Here is an 18179-nt window from a genome sequence, read left to right as displayed (position 1 = left end):
ATTAAAATCACGATTATATCATTAAAATCACGATTATATCATTAAAATCACGATTATATCATTAAAATCACGATTATATCATTAAAATCACGATTTTATCATTAAAATCACGATTATATCATTAAAATCCCGGTTTAATCATTCAAATCTTGATTTAAAAGTTTCAATATCTATTAAATCGTTTCAATCTCGACTTAATCGTTTCAATCTCGATTTAATCGTTTCAATCTCGAGTTAATCGTTTCAATCTCGATTTAATCATTTCAATATCGATTCAATCGTTTCAATCTCGATTCAATCGTTTCAATCTGGATTTAATCATTCAAATCACGATTATATAATATCATTAAAATCACGGTTTAATCATTCAAATCTTGATTTAATAGTTTCAATCTCGATTTAATCATTAAAATCACGATTATATCATTAAAATCACGATTATATCATTAAAATCACGATTATATCATTAAAATCACGATTATATCATTAAAATCCCGGTTTAATCATTCAAATCTTGATTTAATCGTTTCAATATCTATTCAATCGTTTCAATCTCGATTCAATCGTTTCAATCTCGATTCAATCGTTTCAATCTCGATTTAATAGTTTCAATCTCGATTCAATCGTTTCAATCTCGATTTAATCGTTTAAATCTCGGTTTTGTTATTCAAATCTCGGTTTAGTTATTCAAATCTCGGTTTAATCGTTTCAATCTCGATTCAATCGTTTCAATCTCGATTCAATCGTTTCAATCTCGATTTAATCATTCAAATCACGATTATATCATTAAAATCCCGGTTTAATCATTCAAATCTTGATTTAATAGTTTCAAACTCGATTGAATCATTAAAATCACGATTATATCATTAAAATCACGATTATATCATTAAAATCACGATTATATCATTAAAATCACGATTATATCATTAAAATCCCGGTTTAATCATTCAAATCTGGATTTAATCGTTTCAATATCTATTCAATCGTTTCAATCTCGATTCAATCGTTTCAATCTCGATTCAATCGTTTCAATCTCGATTTAATCGTTTCAATCTCGATTCAATCGTTTCAATCTCGATTTAATCGTTTAAATCTCGGTTTTGTTATTCAAATCTCGGTTTAGTTATTCAAATCTCGGTTTAGTTATTCAAATCTCGGTTTAGTTATTCAAATCTCGGTTTAGTTATTCAAATCTCGGTTTAGTTATTCAAATCTCGGTTTAGTTATTCAAATCTCGGTTTAGTTATTCAAATCTCGGTTTAGTTATTCAAATCTCGGTTTAGTTATTCAAATCTCGGTTTAGTTATTCAAATCTCGGTTTAGTTATTCAAATCTCGGTTTAGTTATTCAAATCTCGGTTTAGTTATTCAAATCTCGGTTTAGCTATTCAAATCTCGGTTTAGTTATTCAAATCTCAATTATTATAATTTTTATCACAATCTCATTTTTCAAATATCGATTTAATCTTTTTAGTGCCATTTGCTCAAGATTTAATCCATTTAAACATGATTTTATCTGATTTAATATTTTAAGGATGTCCTAATAATCATGATAGTGACCTGACTTCGAACACGACGATGCAGAAACTGATGGTCACACTTTAGGTCATTGGAGTTCTAAATTGAATGTCATAGAAAGGGGTATTCAAATAGGCGATCGTTACTAAATGGTTATTTCGACATTCAAAATTTTTATATCGAAAATATGCTTAAATTTTATAATCAAAAGAAACTTCTATTAACAGGGCATTTTTGACCTTCAAAATGGTGGTCTTTTACATTGAAAATTTTCACAGATTTATACCGAAGTACCAGGGCTTGTCAGTTTCATCATTATTAGATCATCTTCCAAATATTAGATCATCTTCAAAATATTAGATCACATCCAAAATATTAGATCATCTTCCAAATATTAGATAATTTCAAAATATTAGATCACATTCAAAATATTAGATCATCTTCAAAATATGAAATAATCTTCAATATATTAGATCATCTTCAATATATTAGATCACCTTCAATATATTAGATCATCTTCAAAATTGTGAATCAGATTAAGTAATAAATAAATAGATTAGATCATAATGAAATAGATCAGATCATAATGAAATAGATTAGATCATAATTAAATAGATTGGATCATAATGAAATAGATTGGATCATAATGAAATAGATTAGATCATAATGAAATAGATTAGATGATAATGAAATAGATTAGATCATAATGAAATAGATTAGATCATAATGAAATAGATTAGATGATAATGAAATAGATTAGATAATAATGAAATAGATTAGATCATAATGAAATAGATCAGATCATAATGAAATAGATTAGATCATAATTAAATAGATTGGATCATAATGAAATAGATTAGATCATAATGAAATAGATTAGATGATAATGAAATAGATTAGATCATAATGAAATAGATTAGATCATAATGAAATAGATTAAATGATAATGAAATCGATTAGCTCATAATGAAATAGATTATATCATAATGAAATAGATTAGATGATAATGAAATCGATTAGATTATAATGAAATAGATTATATCGTAATGAAATCGATTAGATCATTATGAAATAGATTAGATCACAATTAAATTAAATAAGTAAGTTAAATCATTATGAAATAGAATAACTCATGATTAAATAGATAAACTCATGATTAAATAGATTAACTCATGATTAAATAGATTACCTCATGATTAAATAGATTAACTCATTATTAAACAAATTAAATTATGATTAAAAATATTAAATCATGATTAAAAATATTAAATAATGATTAAAAATATTAAATCATAATTAAAAATATTGAATCATGATTAAATAGTTTAACTTATGATTAAAAGGTAAATTAAAATCCAAATTTCATGGATTAAATTGAGAATTGAATGATTACTTCGAGATTCGAATGATTCAATCGATATTTTTAATGATTACTTTGAGATTCAAATGATTAAATCGATATTTTTAATGATTAAATCGAGATTTCAATGATTAAATAGAGATTTCAATGATTAAATAGAGATTTTAATGATTGTATCGATATTTCAATGATTAAATAGAGATTTTAAATATTGTATCGAGATTTCAATGATTGTATCGGTATTTTAATGATCATATCGAGATTTCAATAATTATATCGATATTTTAATGATTATATCGAGATTTCAATAATTATATCGATATTTTTATGATTATATAGAGATTTCTATAATTATATCGATATTTTAATGATTATATCGAGATTTCAATAATAATATCGATATTTTAATGATTATATCGAGATTTCAATAATTATATCGATATTTTAATTATTATATCGAGATTTCAATAATTATATCGATATTTTAATGATTAAGTTCATATTAAAATACATAAATCATGATTGAAATGATTTAATCCTGATTAAAATGATTTAAATGATTAAGTTCATATTAAAATACATAAATCATGATTGAAATGATTTAATCCTGATTAAAATGATTTAAATGATTAAGTTCATATTAAAATACATAAATCATGATTGAAATGATTTAATCCTGATTAAAATGATTTAAATGATTAAGTTCATATTAAAATACATAAATCATGATTGAAATGATTTAATCCTGATTAAAATGATTACAAGTTTAATGATTTAATCCTGATTAAAATGATTACAAGTTTAATGATTTAATCGTGATTAAAATGATTACAAGTTTAATGATTTAATCCTGATTAAAATGATTACAAGTTTAATGATTTAATCCTGATTAAAATGATTACAAGTTTAATGATTTAATCCTGATTAAAATGATTACAAGTTTAATGATTTAATCCTGATTAAAATGATTACAAGTTTAATGATTTAATCCTGATTAAAATGATTAAATGTTCAATATTTTATTATTAAGACGATCGGTTCGATAGTAGTTGAACATCTTAGGCCTTCCATCAGCTTTTCCTGGCCCAGTACAAAGTCCTTAAATTACGGCACTCTTGGGCCCTTGGGCCTTACCAATTTAGCCTTCCAGACTATCGAAACAGCGGCGGTAAGGTTGATAACATAGCTCCCGTTCATTTCGTCCTTTTCAAAAAAGGGAAGATTCGACTTTCTTCACCCTTTTTTTCACATCCCTAAAAATCCGAAGACTGAGGATGGATTTTAATCTTGATGGATCTGAGAGTTTGGTAAGGCAAGAGGAGAGCCCGGCCTTTTATAGAAAATAAGTCTGCAGTGTAAATGATAATGAATTCGAGGCGAAACCGAGGGGCGTAAAAAAACGCGGGCATATACAAAGCGAATCCACTCGTACTCTTAATCACTTTTTTCCCTGGCTTTGGAAACTCTTCCCTATTATGGAAACTCTCGGAAACGGAAACTTTAAACCCCTTTTCCATTGAAAAGATACTTTAAACCACCAGTTATTCGCATCGACGAAAAATAATTGTATTAACAAACAATGCCGAGAGAAAGCCCCCGACGGACTCGATATACCTCAGTTCAAATTTAACCCCCTCATCCGAAACTGGCTTCTCGTCTATAGCTTTCGTTTTTTTCCACTCTCTTTCCGATGCTTAATCCATCGTGTAATAAATACTTTCGGAGAATGTGAACTAAGCCAGAGCGAAGCGGAGAAGCCGAGGAGCGGGGGAAGGGATCAAAATGAAAAACCCGGAAAGAATAGCCGCAAAAAATGTTCCGAATTTTGACGAACTGGGAGGATGTGCCAGTGGGTTAGCAATTCCCCAAAGATAGTTATTAGGGAGCGACTCGGCGTGGCTAATTGTCAAAGGATTTTGGCCGGTATAATGTCTCCGAAAACCCAACAGGGGGAGATTTTTTTAAAGGTTTCGTATGTATATATATATATTCGGAAATTGTACAAACGCGTGACGATATTATCGGGAAGTCGCGTTCGGTTTTAAATTAAAGTTTATTTTTAAATTTATTTGATATAAATGTTAATTAACCGTTTGAATGTTAATGGTTCATTTGTAAACACCTTATAATATTGGCAATACTTGACAAAAATTACATTTATATATTGTTGAATTTTAATTTTAAACATTTCAATCACTTACATTACTTACTGGCAGTTAGGAGCAACAAACACAGCACCCCACACAAGGAGAACGCAACCCATCAAAAGTCGTTCATTTTCTTGCGTACAGTTTTCATTGGTTAGACGCTTTAGCGCCTGCGGCCGTCGGAAGGGGAAATTCGGAAATTGTCTTCCCCCCCTTTCCGTAAAACGTTCAGCGTAAAGGTTCTACCAATGAAATTTGTACACAACACTGCGTTAGCGTGTTTAAAAGCTAGCTGCGTTCTCCATGTGTTTGTTTCTCCTAGCTGCCAGGGTGTCCAAAATTCTAATTAAAAAGATCACAATTTTGAAGGTGTATATTAGTTGTTCTTTATTATCTTAAGATTAAATATATTTTCAAGATATATATTTCGAAGGTCAAGATCGCCATTTTGTAGGTCAAGATCCCCCATTTGGACACCGCTGGCGTACTTAAAACTGTAGCGACAATTCAGATACAAGCCATTTCTTTACTGGCCCCTAGGAGCAAGCAACGCAAGGAGAGAGCAGCTAGCCTTTAAACTCGCTAACGCAATTTTGTGTACAAATTTAATTGGACGAACCTTTACGCTGAACGTTTTACGGAAAGGGGGAAGACAATTTCCGCATTTTGCCCTTCCGACAGCAGCAGGCGCTAAAGCGTTTAACCAATGAAAAATGTACGCAAGACAATCCACCACTTTTGACGGGATGCTGTGTTTGTTGCTCCTAGCTGGTGCAAATGCAAGAAGCATGAAGTTACCTACAAACGAAAGTGACATACTCCAAGAATTGATTTGGAGGTGTAGCTAAACTGCGAAATTATTCCCTTTTAAATGAAAATTCGAGTGCAATTATTAAATTGGAATTTCGTAAATGCGAACGAAACCGACATTTTTTTCAAGAGTGGGTGGTGCAGGATAATAAAAGCGCAGCTCCTATAAATCGCGGAGCCGTGTGTTTTCTTCCCCTTTTTACCTGCAGTAGGAAGCGACGCTCGAGGTTTCGCTTCGTCGCGTGGCAAGAATGCCTTACGGGAAAGTGGCAACCATCAATTCGACCCCGGCTGGGCTTCTTCTTAACACCTTCGAAGAAATGAGGAGAGAATCCTTTATCATTAGAAAGATTATTTTTGTAAATATATCTGGGTTGGCGTAGGGGGAGAAGACTCTGCTTTATAATTACTGAGAGATAGTGAGAGTTAAGAGCAACAAACGCAGCACCCCACACAAGGAGAACACAACCCGTCTAAGCTCGGGCATTTTCTCGTGTACAGTTTTCATTGGTTAGACGCTTTAGCGCCTGCTGCCGTCGGAAGGGGAAAATTCGGAAATTGTCTTCCCCCTTTCCGTAAAATGTTCAGCTTAAAGGTTCGTCCAATGAAATTTGTACACAACACTGCGTTAGCGTGTTTAAAGGCTAGCCGCGTTCTCCTTATGTTTGTTGCTCCTAGGTGAGAGAATGCCGCTAAAAAACCCTCGCAAAGGAGTTCTAATAAGTGAAAGAAGCTTCGCTACAATGTCATCGCGAACTGGTTTTTTAATTGCCACCAAAATAATGGATGTAGGAGTCAGATAGGAGTCGCTATAGCCAACAGGCACACCAACCCTAGGTGATAAATAGGTAAAGTTTACCTTCATCACTTGGCATTTGAGTGCTAGATTAAGGGTTGTTCTTTAGGGAACGGCTTAATTTAGAATTAAAAATTGTCATTTTAATTTTCGATGATAGCTCAGGGAAAATAATTTTGGGGAATTTAAAGAACACATCGACTTAAATGGTGGAAGATTATAGAAGAACGCCATATTTCATTTTAGTCAGAAATGTTTCTGTCAATTACTCATGGGAATACTTTTCGAAATTTTACATTTCTTTATTACCGGTGGTGTGAATTGTACCACTTTGATTGTACTTAATTCTCAACTCCAATTAGATCAATGGACCCCTTGTTTTATTAACATATTTCGACCCCATTATTGTCATTCTGACCACACCATTTTTAGACACATTGCATCAATTAATTATCATGTACATAAGACAATTATTATAAAACATTACATTGATTAATTCGTTTATTTCAAATTCCACATTCAACACAATTTTGTGACCAGTAGTGCATGCCAGCGGTGGAATTTCATGTAAAGTGGCAAAGGTAAGAGCTTTGCACATATTCGACTTGAAAATGTAAATTTATTCACTTGGAATGAAGAAGGAATACGATCAGAGATGTACCTACCACAGTTTTTGGAAACATTATATAAGATATTCGATGGTTATTTCAAAATCAACGTTACTTTGGAGTATTATAAACTGTTTTGATTATTAAAATTTCCAAACATTTTTTCGTGTAGGTTGAAATGATATATTAAATATTTTATCACCTGAAACTACTTTTTCAAGGTCGTTCAAAACTGATCTCGAGATTCGTTAGACCTAGAAGCTTGATTACAAAATATTCCAAACTTACTTTTGAACATATTTGAATAATAAAACTGAAAGGTATATTTTAAAGACTGGTTTTCACTATATGTGAAATCGCTAAAAGGTTGGTTTTCGACTTTGAACCAATGAGGTAGTGAACTAGAGATACAAACAAATCTGTGATTTGAGTAGGAGAATTAGGTTTAAGTTTCAACTTTATCCAATCGTGTTGGCGCCATCTGTTTTTATAAGCAGATACTTTTGCAAAATATATTAAGGTTTAGTTTTCCAATAGCACGATAGATGGCACCAACACGATTTGATTAAGTTCATTAATTACTAGGCCTAACTCTCCAACAAATACTGTCCCGCGAAACGGTAGGTACTGGAAGGCGGATTCGTATCTCTATTTATTCTACCTCATTGCTTTGAACATTCCGTTAGGCCTAACACAAGTTTTTTGCGTCGATGCTTAGGCTTAACGCAAAATTTTGCGTCGATGCTTAGACCTAACACAAATTTTTGCGTCGATGCTTTTGTCCAAATGAAATCTAGATTTCAATTCAAAGCACCTCAGAATACTTTTAAAATAGCACACATTTTATAACGGTTCACAAAATGTAAAAACAGGATGAAAAAATTACCATCAACCAAAATTTGATTAATAGGCAGAAACGATTGCAGAAATTAATTCCGATGAAGGTTTTAGAAAGCCGGTTCGTCGTCCCGCGTGTTTACCTAACTTATCAAATTTAATACCAGTCAAAGGAGAGAGTGAGAGTGAGCAGTTCTTCAATAGGCGCTGAAGAGTCAGAGATGGAGAGGACTCGTGGGCAAGGGTGGAAAACGGGCGGGAAATCTGGTAACTGCTTAACAAAAGGTTTAAGCCTTTCGCCAAGATGATGAGGAGGCCCAACAGCGAGATGAGGAGGAAACGGTTGCGGAGGATGAAGCGAAGAGAAATTAAAACCAGAGAAAGAACGTCCTTCTGCGAGAGAACTGATTAGCGGCCGGAATATTATTTTAAAAGGGATTCAAGTTGTTATTCTTAGTCTTTCCATCCGTGCCGAGCGGAAGCCCAAGATGAGGATGGTGGAGCGAACGCCCAAAAAGTTGGCAACTGGATCATTTTTACTGTATGTATCTGCCTCAAACGACCCCCTTGTCGATTTAATTTCGGCTTAAGACTGGCACGTGGGGCTCAACCTCCCCACCTGCAAATTCCCTTCTCGTTATGGAAATGTTAAAGAAACAAAATTTTGCCAACCGGATGCAGCTTCAATCGCAACGGTTGGGGGCTAATAATTAAAAAAATATTAAAAAATAATCTTCCTGAATATTTATATTTCTGGTTGAAAGAAACCAAACCAATGGTATATTTTGATGAATCAATATGAGGTATTGGTAAGGTTTGCTTTAAAAATAATTTCAAGAAACTTTTCTAGAAAAAGCCATTTCTAGAACCGATCCGAATGTATAGCAACGGTTAAAATTTCATTGGCTGCGAACTACGTGTAAAACTACGATAGCTATTGTTACATTTTGTGTAAAACTACGATAGAAATGGTTAAATTTTGTGCAAAATAACAATAACAATATAAAATACAATAACGGTTATGTGTAAAATTACTAGTTATTGCTACAAGTTAATAACAATTATGTGTAGAATTACTAGTAATTATTGCTACACAGTGGCGTACCTAGGGGGGCGGCACTTCAAGGGGCGGCATTTTTCACCCAAGAAAAAAATTCGTATTTTTAGTAATGGTTAACGTTTAGTCTTTTCTCGTAGTGATCAGGCCCGGATTTAAGGGTAGGCATCCTTGACACATACCTAGGGGTCCCCACAAAAAAAAACAAAAAAACAATTCCAAAGGATTGAAAAAATCCAAAAATTTGTTGAGACTTAGCTACGGCCCTGGGGAGTTCCAGAGGGCCCCTCTTTAGTTCATTTTATGACCTTGTTTTTATTTTATTCTATCACGGCACAAGGTTTTCAGTCCTTAGGAAAAGATTTTTCGATAAATCGGGGATAATTATAAATGAAGAAAGTATTAGAATTAGTTTTTAAATACGAATTTTACTTTCCTGAGTCCGGCGGCTACTATCGTGGTAATAACCGTAGATAAATGTCCGTCGAAGTTTTAGCCGATCGTTTTCAGTTTTTAGATTAACGGAAACGGATTATACGGATAGTTGAAATATATCTGTGCTGTGTAGTGTAGATTACCCATTTGACATTGACACCGACTTTTAAGTTTGTAAGTTCTTTTTTTTCTGTATTTGTTTTTACTTCATTAATTTTACATGACATTGATAATACATATAGTAAATTGTTAACCAAGTTTATTAATCTTGAATTAACCCTTGGTTTGAAATCGAAAATCTAACAATATATAATCTAAAGCAGTGTTGCCAATGTTTGAAAGTTGAAATTCCCATTGCTGGGTAGTAAATTTTCCACAAATTCCCACACCCATATTTAGCCCCGCCCCCAAGGAAAACATAACGGTAAACATGCCATAATTTTCAAAATTTTTTAAAAATTACTTTTTAAAATTAAATTTTATTGAAATTACAATGTTTAAACATTTTGGTTGTTAGGCTTGTGCGTTGATTGATTGCAGTATTAGGAGGCACCTCCTTTATATTATTTGTAAAATCACAAGATTCACGAAAATACACTGCTCTAGATAATTTCGGGCTTTCTGTTGATAGTCAAATAAAAAAAAACATATGATAAATACCCGCGGACATGAAAATTCCCACAAAATCAACGTTTTTGAAAAAAAATTACCTTTTCCCACAGAGCCAAAATTAACCCAAAAAATTCCCACAATATGGGAAATTTCCCACCATCTGGCAACACTGATCTAAAGTGAAACCAAAACTTTATCGTTTCCTTCAAACGCTCCATATTGTTATGATGTAGTAGTGCGCACGACCACACAAGACGACATAAACATTTTTTAGGTAATACTAATATACCGTTATATATAATTCGTTTTAATTCTTACTAAATACTAATTATACCGTATAGTTATACGTAGACACGTATAACACGTGTCTACGTACGCTATGATGGGGAAATATAATTTTAAAACCTTTATAGCACGAAAATCGAAAAGAGTGCAATTTTGTTCGGTTTAAATACGTCTATCACATCTTAACGAATTACGAGTTCTACTCTACTTCACTTTAACTTACATTGTTAGACTGCCTTGACGTACAATAATTATTGTACAAAACAATAATCTTAGGTTAAAATTTTATTCGTACCATAATGTTAGGCTTGCACAATATTGTACGCTTATTACATTGCGTTTTGGCTCTTTTGGAAATTGGGAGGGGCGGCAAATTCGTGACCCGCCCCGGGCGTCAAAGGGTCTAGGTACGTCACTGTTGCTACAAGTTAATCACAGTTATGTGTAAAACTACTAGTTATTGCTACAAATTAACAACAGTTATGTGTTAAAAACTGTAGCTATAGCTACAATTACCATTATGTGTAAAGATAAATTTTACGATAACCATTATGTGAAAGCTACTAGTTATTTCTAGATGTCAATAACCATGTGTAAAACTACTAATTATTGATACAAGTAAATAACCATTATGTGTAAAACAACTGTATTTATAGCTACTACAACCACTATGTGTAAAACAACTGTATTTTTAGCTACTACAGCCACTATGTGTTTACGACTGTAGTTATAGCTACAATAACCATTATGTGTAAGACTAAGATAGTTATTGCTACACTAACCATTACGGGTAAAACTACTATAATTATTGCTACATTAATTATTACGTGTAAAACTACGATAGTTATTGCTACAATAACCAGTATGGGTAAAATACGATAGTTATGGCTACAATATCCATTACGTGTAAAAATACGATAGTTATTGCTACAATATCCATTACGTGTAAAAATACGATAGTTATTGCTACAATATCCATTACGTGTAAAAATACGATAGTTATTGCTACATTATCCATTACGTTTAAAACTACGATAGTTATTGCTACAATATCCAGTATTGGTAAAACTACGATAGTTATTGCTGGCTTAACCTCTCTTTTACATTTTCAAAAAAAACTGTAAATATCAAAAGGTGACACGCAATATTTAATGCAACTGATTCCAAATGTATTTCAAATAGTAGCTGTAGAGACACGTTTAAGAATTAGGCGCCCCGTCAATAAATCCTTTAAGCCAGCGGGACAAAAAACAGAAGATTATTTCCGACCCTTTCCCTCTAGAAGTTCTCGGAACAAGTTAAGATGACAGCGGGAAAAAACACTCCCTCTATAGTCAATCTAAAATTCTTTATTATCTGCTTAACTGGTTGCAAAAATGTATTTATTTATACTTGGGGCGAATGACTGTGATGAGAAAATCCTCGGGAATCATGGTCGAATTTCCAACCGGCAACCATGCGGCAACTTCGACAAGAGAAGTGGGGGATATAATAACGTCACCACCAGGGTGTGCTTTTATCGCGTCGGAATACGTAAGCTTTAAGTAACCAATGAGAAACCGGACTGATTTGATTGATTTTAGTGGGAAGGAGTTTACTCGTAGAGCGTGAGGGAAATTGGGAGCAACGCTAAAAAACGACGCCGAATAGTTATTCTCCATAAGCATAAATATATTCTTGTTTGGGGTATCTGGGAAAAGCGAATAAGCTTCGAGTATTTTGTAAAATGGTATTCATTGATTATTAAAATTGCATCTATAGAATGTGAAATGGGAAGGGTCTCATTCCAACACTAAACTATTTTTTAAGCCTTTTCCATCTAGAATGTATTTTTTGCCTTCTAAAAAGAAATAAAAGGTTCTTACGTGTAATGCCCCGAAGCGTTTTTAATGCGAGGAGTTATACTTAAAGAAACTCAAGAAGATTTAGCGAAGAAAGAGGATTAAATAGACCAACTGCATGAACAAAATGTACAAAAATATATTTTGTGTGTTGTGTATACGTAATGCATTCAGGCAGAGGTAGCGCCATTGAGTTGGGAATAAATAGAGGTATAACTAAATCTGGCTAGCGCGGGACCAATTTCGTTCAATAAGGAGACTTTATCAACTTTATCGTTCTACCGTGGCGGCATCTGTCTCTAGTGGTGGCAACTATATTGCAATTGAATTTTTTCGCGAATCTGGTGCGAAATTGAAATGTATGATTACTCGTAACAAACAAACCTTTGAAGTTGTTTAAAAATAATTTTATTCTGTCAACACGGTCCTTTTTAACTCAAGTTACGGTGCTTTAGCTAATAATTATTTATTTTTAGTCATATAACTTTACAAAATATAGATGGCGCTACCGCCTAATTATAAAGATGAATTTCGTACAGTCTTATCAGAACAGGTCCCGCGTAACCATGGTAACTGAAATCGTAATTGTAATTCTAGCAGTATTATTCTCAATTCAATGGGTAGCGCCTATGATTTAGCGTCTGCTACAGACAAAATAAAAAGTCATAAGAACGTTTTTTATTAAATAAACTTATCAAAATATAGGCAAACGACGCAAAAATTATATTGAAATATTAAAAATTCAAATTTACGAATAACGATGAGGAAAAACTAATAGCGTCTGCTTTAGTGGCTACCTATCTAGGTTTCAATTGTAAACCCAAGGGGGCGTAGCGATAGTTTTAGGTCGCGAACACCCTCGCATACTTAGTAGCGAAAGTTCGTCTGCTTTCTAATCGCACCACGTAAGCATAGATGGATTTATATTTTTTTAGAGATTTTGAGGTTTTTGACGGCTAAAAACCGGTGCCACTGCTGGGTTTCTCCAAGGCCTAGGAAACTGATAACGTACAATAAGCGGCCAGAAAATGTATTTCAGAACTACCAATAACTTACTGAAATTGTTCGGTAATAAAACAAGATGTGACACACAATCCCCCGATGTATTAAATATATTTTAAATATTAAATTTGAACCAATTTTCAATCATCTTGTAGTTAATAAACCTGGTTTTGGAAATAAGGTAGCGAATACGGTAATTTAAATACATTTTTAGACAAACCGAATTTTTCGAGTTACCTCTTTTTGGAAATAAGGTAGTGAATACGGTAATTTAAATAAACTTTTAGACAAACCAAATTTTTCGAGTTACCTCTTTTTGGAAATAAGGTAGTGAATACGGTAATTTTAATAAAGTTATGGACAAACCGAATTTTTCGAGTTACCTCGTTTGGGAAATTTATAAATTTTTAGACAAACCTAATTTTTCGAGTTACCTCTTTTTGAAAATAAGGTCGCGAAACGCTAACGGTTTTCAGAGTTAGATGGCGCCTGCATCAATTGGTACGAAATTCAAATATAACAATAGTGCGAAAGTTGAATGTTCGGTCCCGGATATTGGACGGAAATCTCACTTAAAAAAAAATTTCTTAATGCAACCGAATAAGTAGTTCAGAAATGATTTATACTAACTAAAAATATAATTTTCAAACCAGTCAGTCTTAATTTAAAAAAGTTATGAACACTTTAAGTCGAAAATCTACGCTATCAAATCCGGCGCATTATTTAGTTACCTCAGTGGCCGAATGGTGGCGTTGTTATAACAGCCAAGCGCAACAGGCGATCTTTTCCAAAGTATTCTATGATTAGATAAATTCAAACATTATCGTTTATTGATCTCCCCCTTTGGAAAACGGTTCACATGCCGACTTGCACTGGCCAAAGCTACAATTGCCCACTCCCCCAATTTACTCCTTCTATTACCGAAAAACTCAGTGAAAAACCCATTTACCACTGAGGGGAGATAACGTTTATTAAATTTCATACCCCCTTTCAGTCCTCATAGCCAGAAATAATTTTGTAAACTTTTAACCGGTGTGCTTTCACCGTTTCTACGTCTCCAAATTTCGAGGCAACTTATTTTCTATTTGGTGTCGAAGGCTTCTAGCTAACACCACTTGATCTTTGTCAAAAACAAATAAAATTACCGTGTTACCTTACCTGGTTTACCAATAGCAACACACGCGTGTATCAGTGATGCCAGATGTAGATAAATTTTGACCCCAAAAAAATAGGTAAAGGGAAATCAAACTGAAAATTCGCGAAATTTGAGGTGGGGGTGATTCTAAATAATACAATAAAAATAGCATCTTTAGGTTCACTATAATGTTTATCAAGCCTTCATTAACGAACTAAACTAAACAATTTGGGCCTACAAAGATAATTTTAACAAAAGCATTGAATTAAAATAAATGTATATGGAAATATGAGTTTTTACGTTTTAGAAAAATAAGTTAAATTCTGGTTCAAAAAAAGTATTTCTTTTTCGCGATCAGGCACCACTGACGTGCAATTCCTGGACAGACAATTTGGAACGCCGCATCCATTAACAGGCACAAATGATTTTATTAATCAATAAAAGGGCCAGTCATTATGCCCTACAATCAGTTTCAAATTATAGTTAGGTGTAACACAAAAATGAAAAAAAAACCGGCCTCCAGTTATTTTTGGTCAGGTTATAAACCTCGTGGTGCCACGAAAAAGTGCCCTTAATGTTTTATTATTTAGTATTATAACTCGGTTATTTTATTAGATAGTATTATAACTCAGTTATTTTATTACATAGTATTATAACTCAGTTATAATTTGAAAGTATAACACAAAATAAACGTTTTTATATAACTCAAAACTAATTGGTAAATATTTGGTGTCTAAGGCCTCTGACCGACACCAAAAGTTTATTCTCAAAAAACAATTATTAAATAATAATTTTGTTTGTCATTTAAAAAAAGTAATCCTAAATCCAAATAGTTCATTTTTGGGATTTTCTTATATCAGAGATGTTGGTGAATTCCAGGTGTTTTATGTCAAGGTGATGATGGTCTTCCGTTTATTTCCATGTTTAAATGTCAAATTCCCAAAAAGTAATCTAAAATTCGATTTCAGGGAAAAATATCCAACAATGAAAGTGACAATTTTTGGGGGGTTATACTGAAGTAGAATTATTCATGAGAAGCTGGCATTTTTATTAGTTTGATGCAGTAGGCATTGGCGGTGCGAGACGAGATGCAAATGCAATAATAGTTGTAAGAATACGTCTTATTATGAGAGGACAGCTTTGATGCATCGCAAAATTATCCACAATTAACCTTAACTCGTGGAATGCAGTTCTGAAAAAAACGAAAATATTTTTATAATTTCATCCTTCACAAATTGTAATTCTCGGGTGTATTTACCTCGTGTATGGGTTTCTTTGAGAGGCGTATCGCAAAGTGAGAAATCGAAAGTAGACAAACGGAACCAATAAACCTCCACGGCCAGAGAATATCATGAAAACCGTCATGGGCATTATAAAAATTTCTGCCAACGCAATGGCTCTTAACATATTCCTCTGATGGTTTTCTACAATTCCTAAGACCATTTTAGCGAGCCAACTTTGCTGCATATTGAACAGCTATTTTACATTGAAAGAGAAAAGTATTTTTAATCACTTAGTTGGAGAAAAGAGACGGATATGAAAAATACTTACTCCTAGAAGCGTTAAGGTGTAACTTGCTGAATGCAACAAGGCAAAGAGAAATATTGGAACCAGGCAAACTAATTTAAAAATAAAAAATTTAAGACCCTGCTATAAATTATTCACTCGCATATAAAAAACCTACTGGTTATTGGATAAGTATACAGAAATATAAGCGAAAAAAACAAGTAATGGCAACTGTCTTCTATCAGTAGACGGCCCAAAAATTCTCTAGTAAGTCTCACATTAGGTAAACGCTGGTGAAGTCTCAGCGCACTAGTTGCGGCGTTACTGACTAAAGCTTTTTGGTAACAACTGTAGGGATTCACTCTGGAAAAGGAGGTTGTATTTTAACACATTATTATGTATAGATAGTAATTATAGTTACCCTATTGGTATTAAATAAAGAATTGATAAATAGATAGTGGCTAAACGCGTTATCCATAGCAAAGCGTCAACTTTCTTCGCAAGCATGTGTGTCTGTAAAGGATATGGTTACCATTAGACATTATGTAGCACTTCATAACTAAAAGCTTATGTATCACTTACAATTACACTCTGAAATGGTGATTGGGTAGGAGGGGCAGGAGTACCCTCACCATCAGCATTATTTGGTGGTGGTGGTGGTGATGATGGTGGAGTATCTGACGAGCTCATTATGAAAAATATTACACCTCTGTTAAGACAGATAATATAGTATGGCAATAGGTAATCTGTCATAAAATACAATAAACATATGTTACAATAAATATACAAATAAAAGTTTGGAATTAATAACTAAATCTAGCAAAGTCACTTACTAAGGTAAGTCTAACTTCTAAGTGGCCCAAACCAAGGCTTATAAGGAAAGCATTAATTCTTACAAATATTGCAGCTATAGATTGAAAACAAAAGCCAAACTTAACCACGAAGTTATAAAAATTAAGCCTTTAACTTCAGATCTAAACAGTTCAAAAATATGTAATCTCATAAAATCTATTTATGATGAAAGTAAAACACAATAGTTATTAATTTTTACGACAACGCTAACTCACTAAACGCTTACATGAATCACGTTACGTCTTACGTGATTCAGGCTTTATTGAGCACTGCCACCTCGCATAGGCTTTAGCGAGTTATAGAGTGGATTTAGGTGGCCGTGCTGTTCCCTTTTTATCGAAACGCTTACGCCATCTATCGATGCGTTAAACAAACGCGATAAAGAAAACGTAGCGCGAAAACCGCAAAACTAGTTCCAACATAGATTTTTCGCGTTTTACAATGGAATCTGGACAGAAGATATGGAATCTAAAGAAATATGGAAAGTATCTGAATTACTCATCAACGAACAACAACTGGGAAATAATACAATCATCAAATGAGGATCTAAAAATGATGATAACAAACGCGTATCAACTGGTGGTAATGAAGGAGGATATTGCTTTGGAAACTTTCTCATTAATTTTATGCCAGAATCGAATTCAGGCCATATCTAAAGGAGACAGCATTATGGTCACAATTAAAATGAATAATGAATTTCGAAAATTTCGAGTGCAAATGAATGGTGATGGGACACGAAACGGTTCTGAAATATGCGACGAATGCTGCGACATTTTGTCCAACTATTTTCCCATCAAAACATCCAGAGAAGCTCAACCACAACAGCCCGAATTACCAATGGTTGAAGAAAGCCCAACAAGCATGCTAAAGCAGACTGCAGAAACTATTTTGAAATTCGGGAAGTTTCCTGAAAGCTGCGATGGGGGAAATATTGAAATGCCACAAGAAAAAATGCGAGAATTTGTCATCTCTTGTTTGATGGATGAAACGTTCCCTAGCTTCGTCGGACAAGTTGAGAAAGCACTACGAGATATAATTCAAGAAAATTAATGTTTTATGGTTATATTTGTATTAATACCTATATTCGAATGCGATAAAACTACCGCTTGTAATAAAAGTTAACTTAACATTACTAGTGTCTCTTATTTCAAAAATCTCCGTTAAACCTTTTTTTTGCGTCGACGCAAAAGCTTAGTTTACACCATCAAGGAAGTAGTAATGGAGATAAAATTTGTGGGGGAAACATGTTCGAGCGCTTCTTCCTCTATGGTTTACACTAACATGTGTTTAGCTTAGTCAGTTTCCACTAATTACGTGTGTAAAGTTTAGTTTCCACTTGCAAATGTAACGGCGAGTCATCCAACTTTGTGATGTACAAA

At 33.2% G+C, this 18179-nt stretch overlaps 2 protein-coding genes across 2 annotated transcripts; one reads left to right on the top strand and one right to left on the bottom strand.

Moving 5' to 3' along the window:
- Positions 1 to 14850: 14850 nt before the first annotated feature.
- Kr-h2 (transmembrane protein 33-containing Krueppel homolog 2) lies at positions 14851 to 17072 on the bottom strand. Its single transcript, XM_090174529.1, has 7 exons — positions 16782 to 17072; positions 16531 to 16694; positions 16370 to 16461; positions 16127 to 16311; positions 15994 to 16061; positions 15701 to 15918; positions 14851 to 15634 (listed from the first exon to the last, which is right to left on the bottom strand). Exons 2-7 carry the CDS (start codon positions 16636 to 16638, stop codon positions 15493 to 15495), a joined length of 813 nt encoding a protein of 270 aa, XP_090030655.1. The 5' UTR covers positions 16639 to 16694; positions 16782 to 17072; the 3' UTR covers positions 14851 to 15492.
- Positions 17073 to 17241: 169 nt separating this feature from the next.
- On the top strand, positions 17242 to 17850 carry LOC149943623 (meiotic recombination protein REC114-like). Its single transcript, XM_090176127.1, has one exon. The coding sequence runs from the start codon at positions 17242 to 17244 to the stop codon at positions 17848 to 17850; it is 609 nt and encodes a 202-aa protein (XP_090032253.1).
- The last annotated feature ends 329 nt before the right edge of the window (positions 17851 to 18179 follow it).

Source organism: Leiobunum rupestre, chromosome 5 (genome assembly GCF_980474605.1).
Source record: "Leiobunum rupestre chromosome 5, qqLeiRupe1.1.hap1, whole genome shotgun sequence".
In the NCBI taxonomy this organism is placed as follows: domain Eukaryota; kingdom Metazoa; phylum Arthropoda; class Arachnida; order Opiliones; family Sclerosomatidae; genus Leiobunum; species Leiobunum rupestre.
Note: the sequence above shows the minus strand (reverse complement) of the source record. Positions and strands in the feature narration are given on the sequence as shown.

Coding starts and splice junctions, on each gene's coding strand:
- Kr-h2 (XM_090174529.1), bottom strand. CDS start 16,638: ATGAGCTCGTCAGATACTCCACCATCATCACCACCACCACCACCAAAT. Junction 16,062..16,126: donor GTATACTTATCCAATAACCA/GTAGGTTTTTTA, acceptor TTTTTAAATTAG/TTTGCCTGGTTCCAATATTT. Junction 15,635..15,700: donor CAAAGAAACCCATACACGAG/GTAAATACACCC, acceptor CGTTTTTTTCAG/AACTGCATTCCACGAGTTAA.
- LOC149943623 (XM_090176127.1), top strand. CDS start 17,242: ATGGAATCTGGACAGAAGATATGGAATCTAAAGAAATATGGAAAGTAT.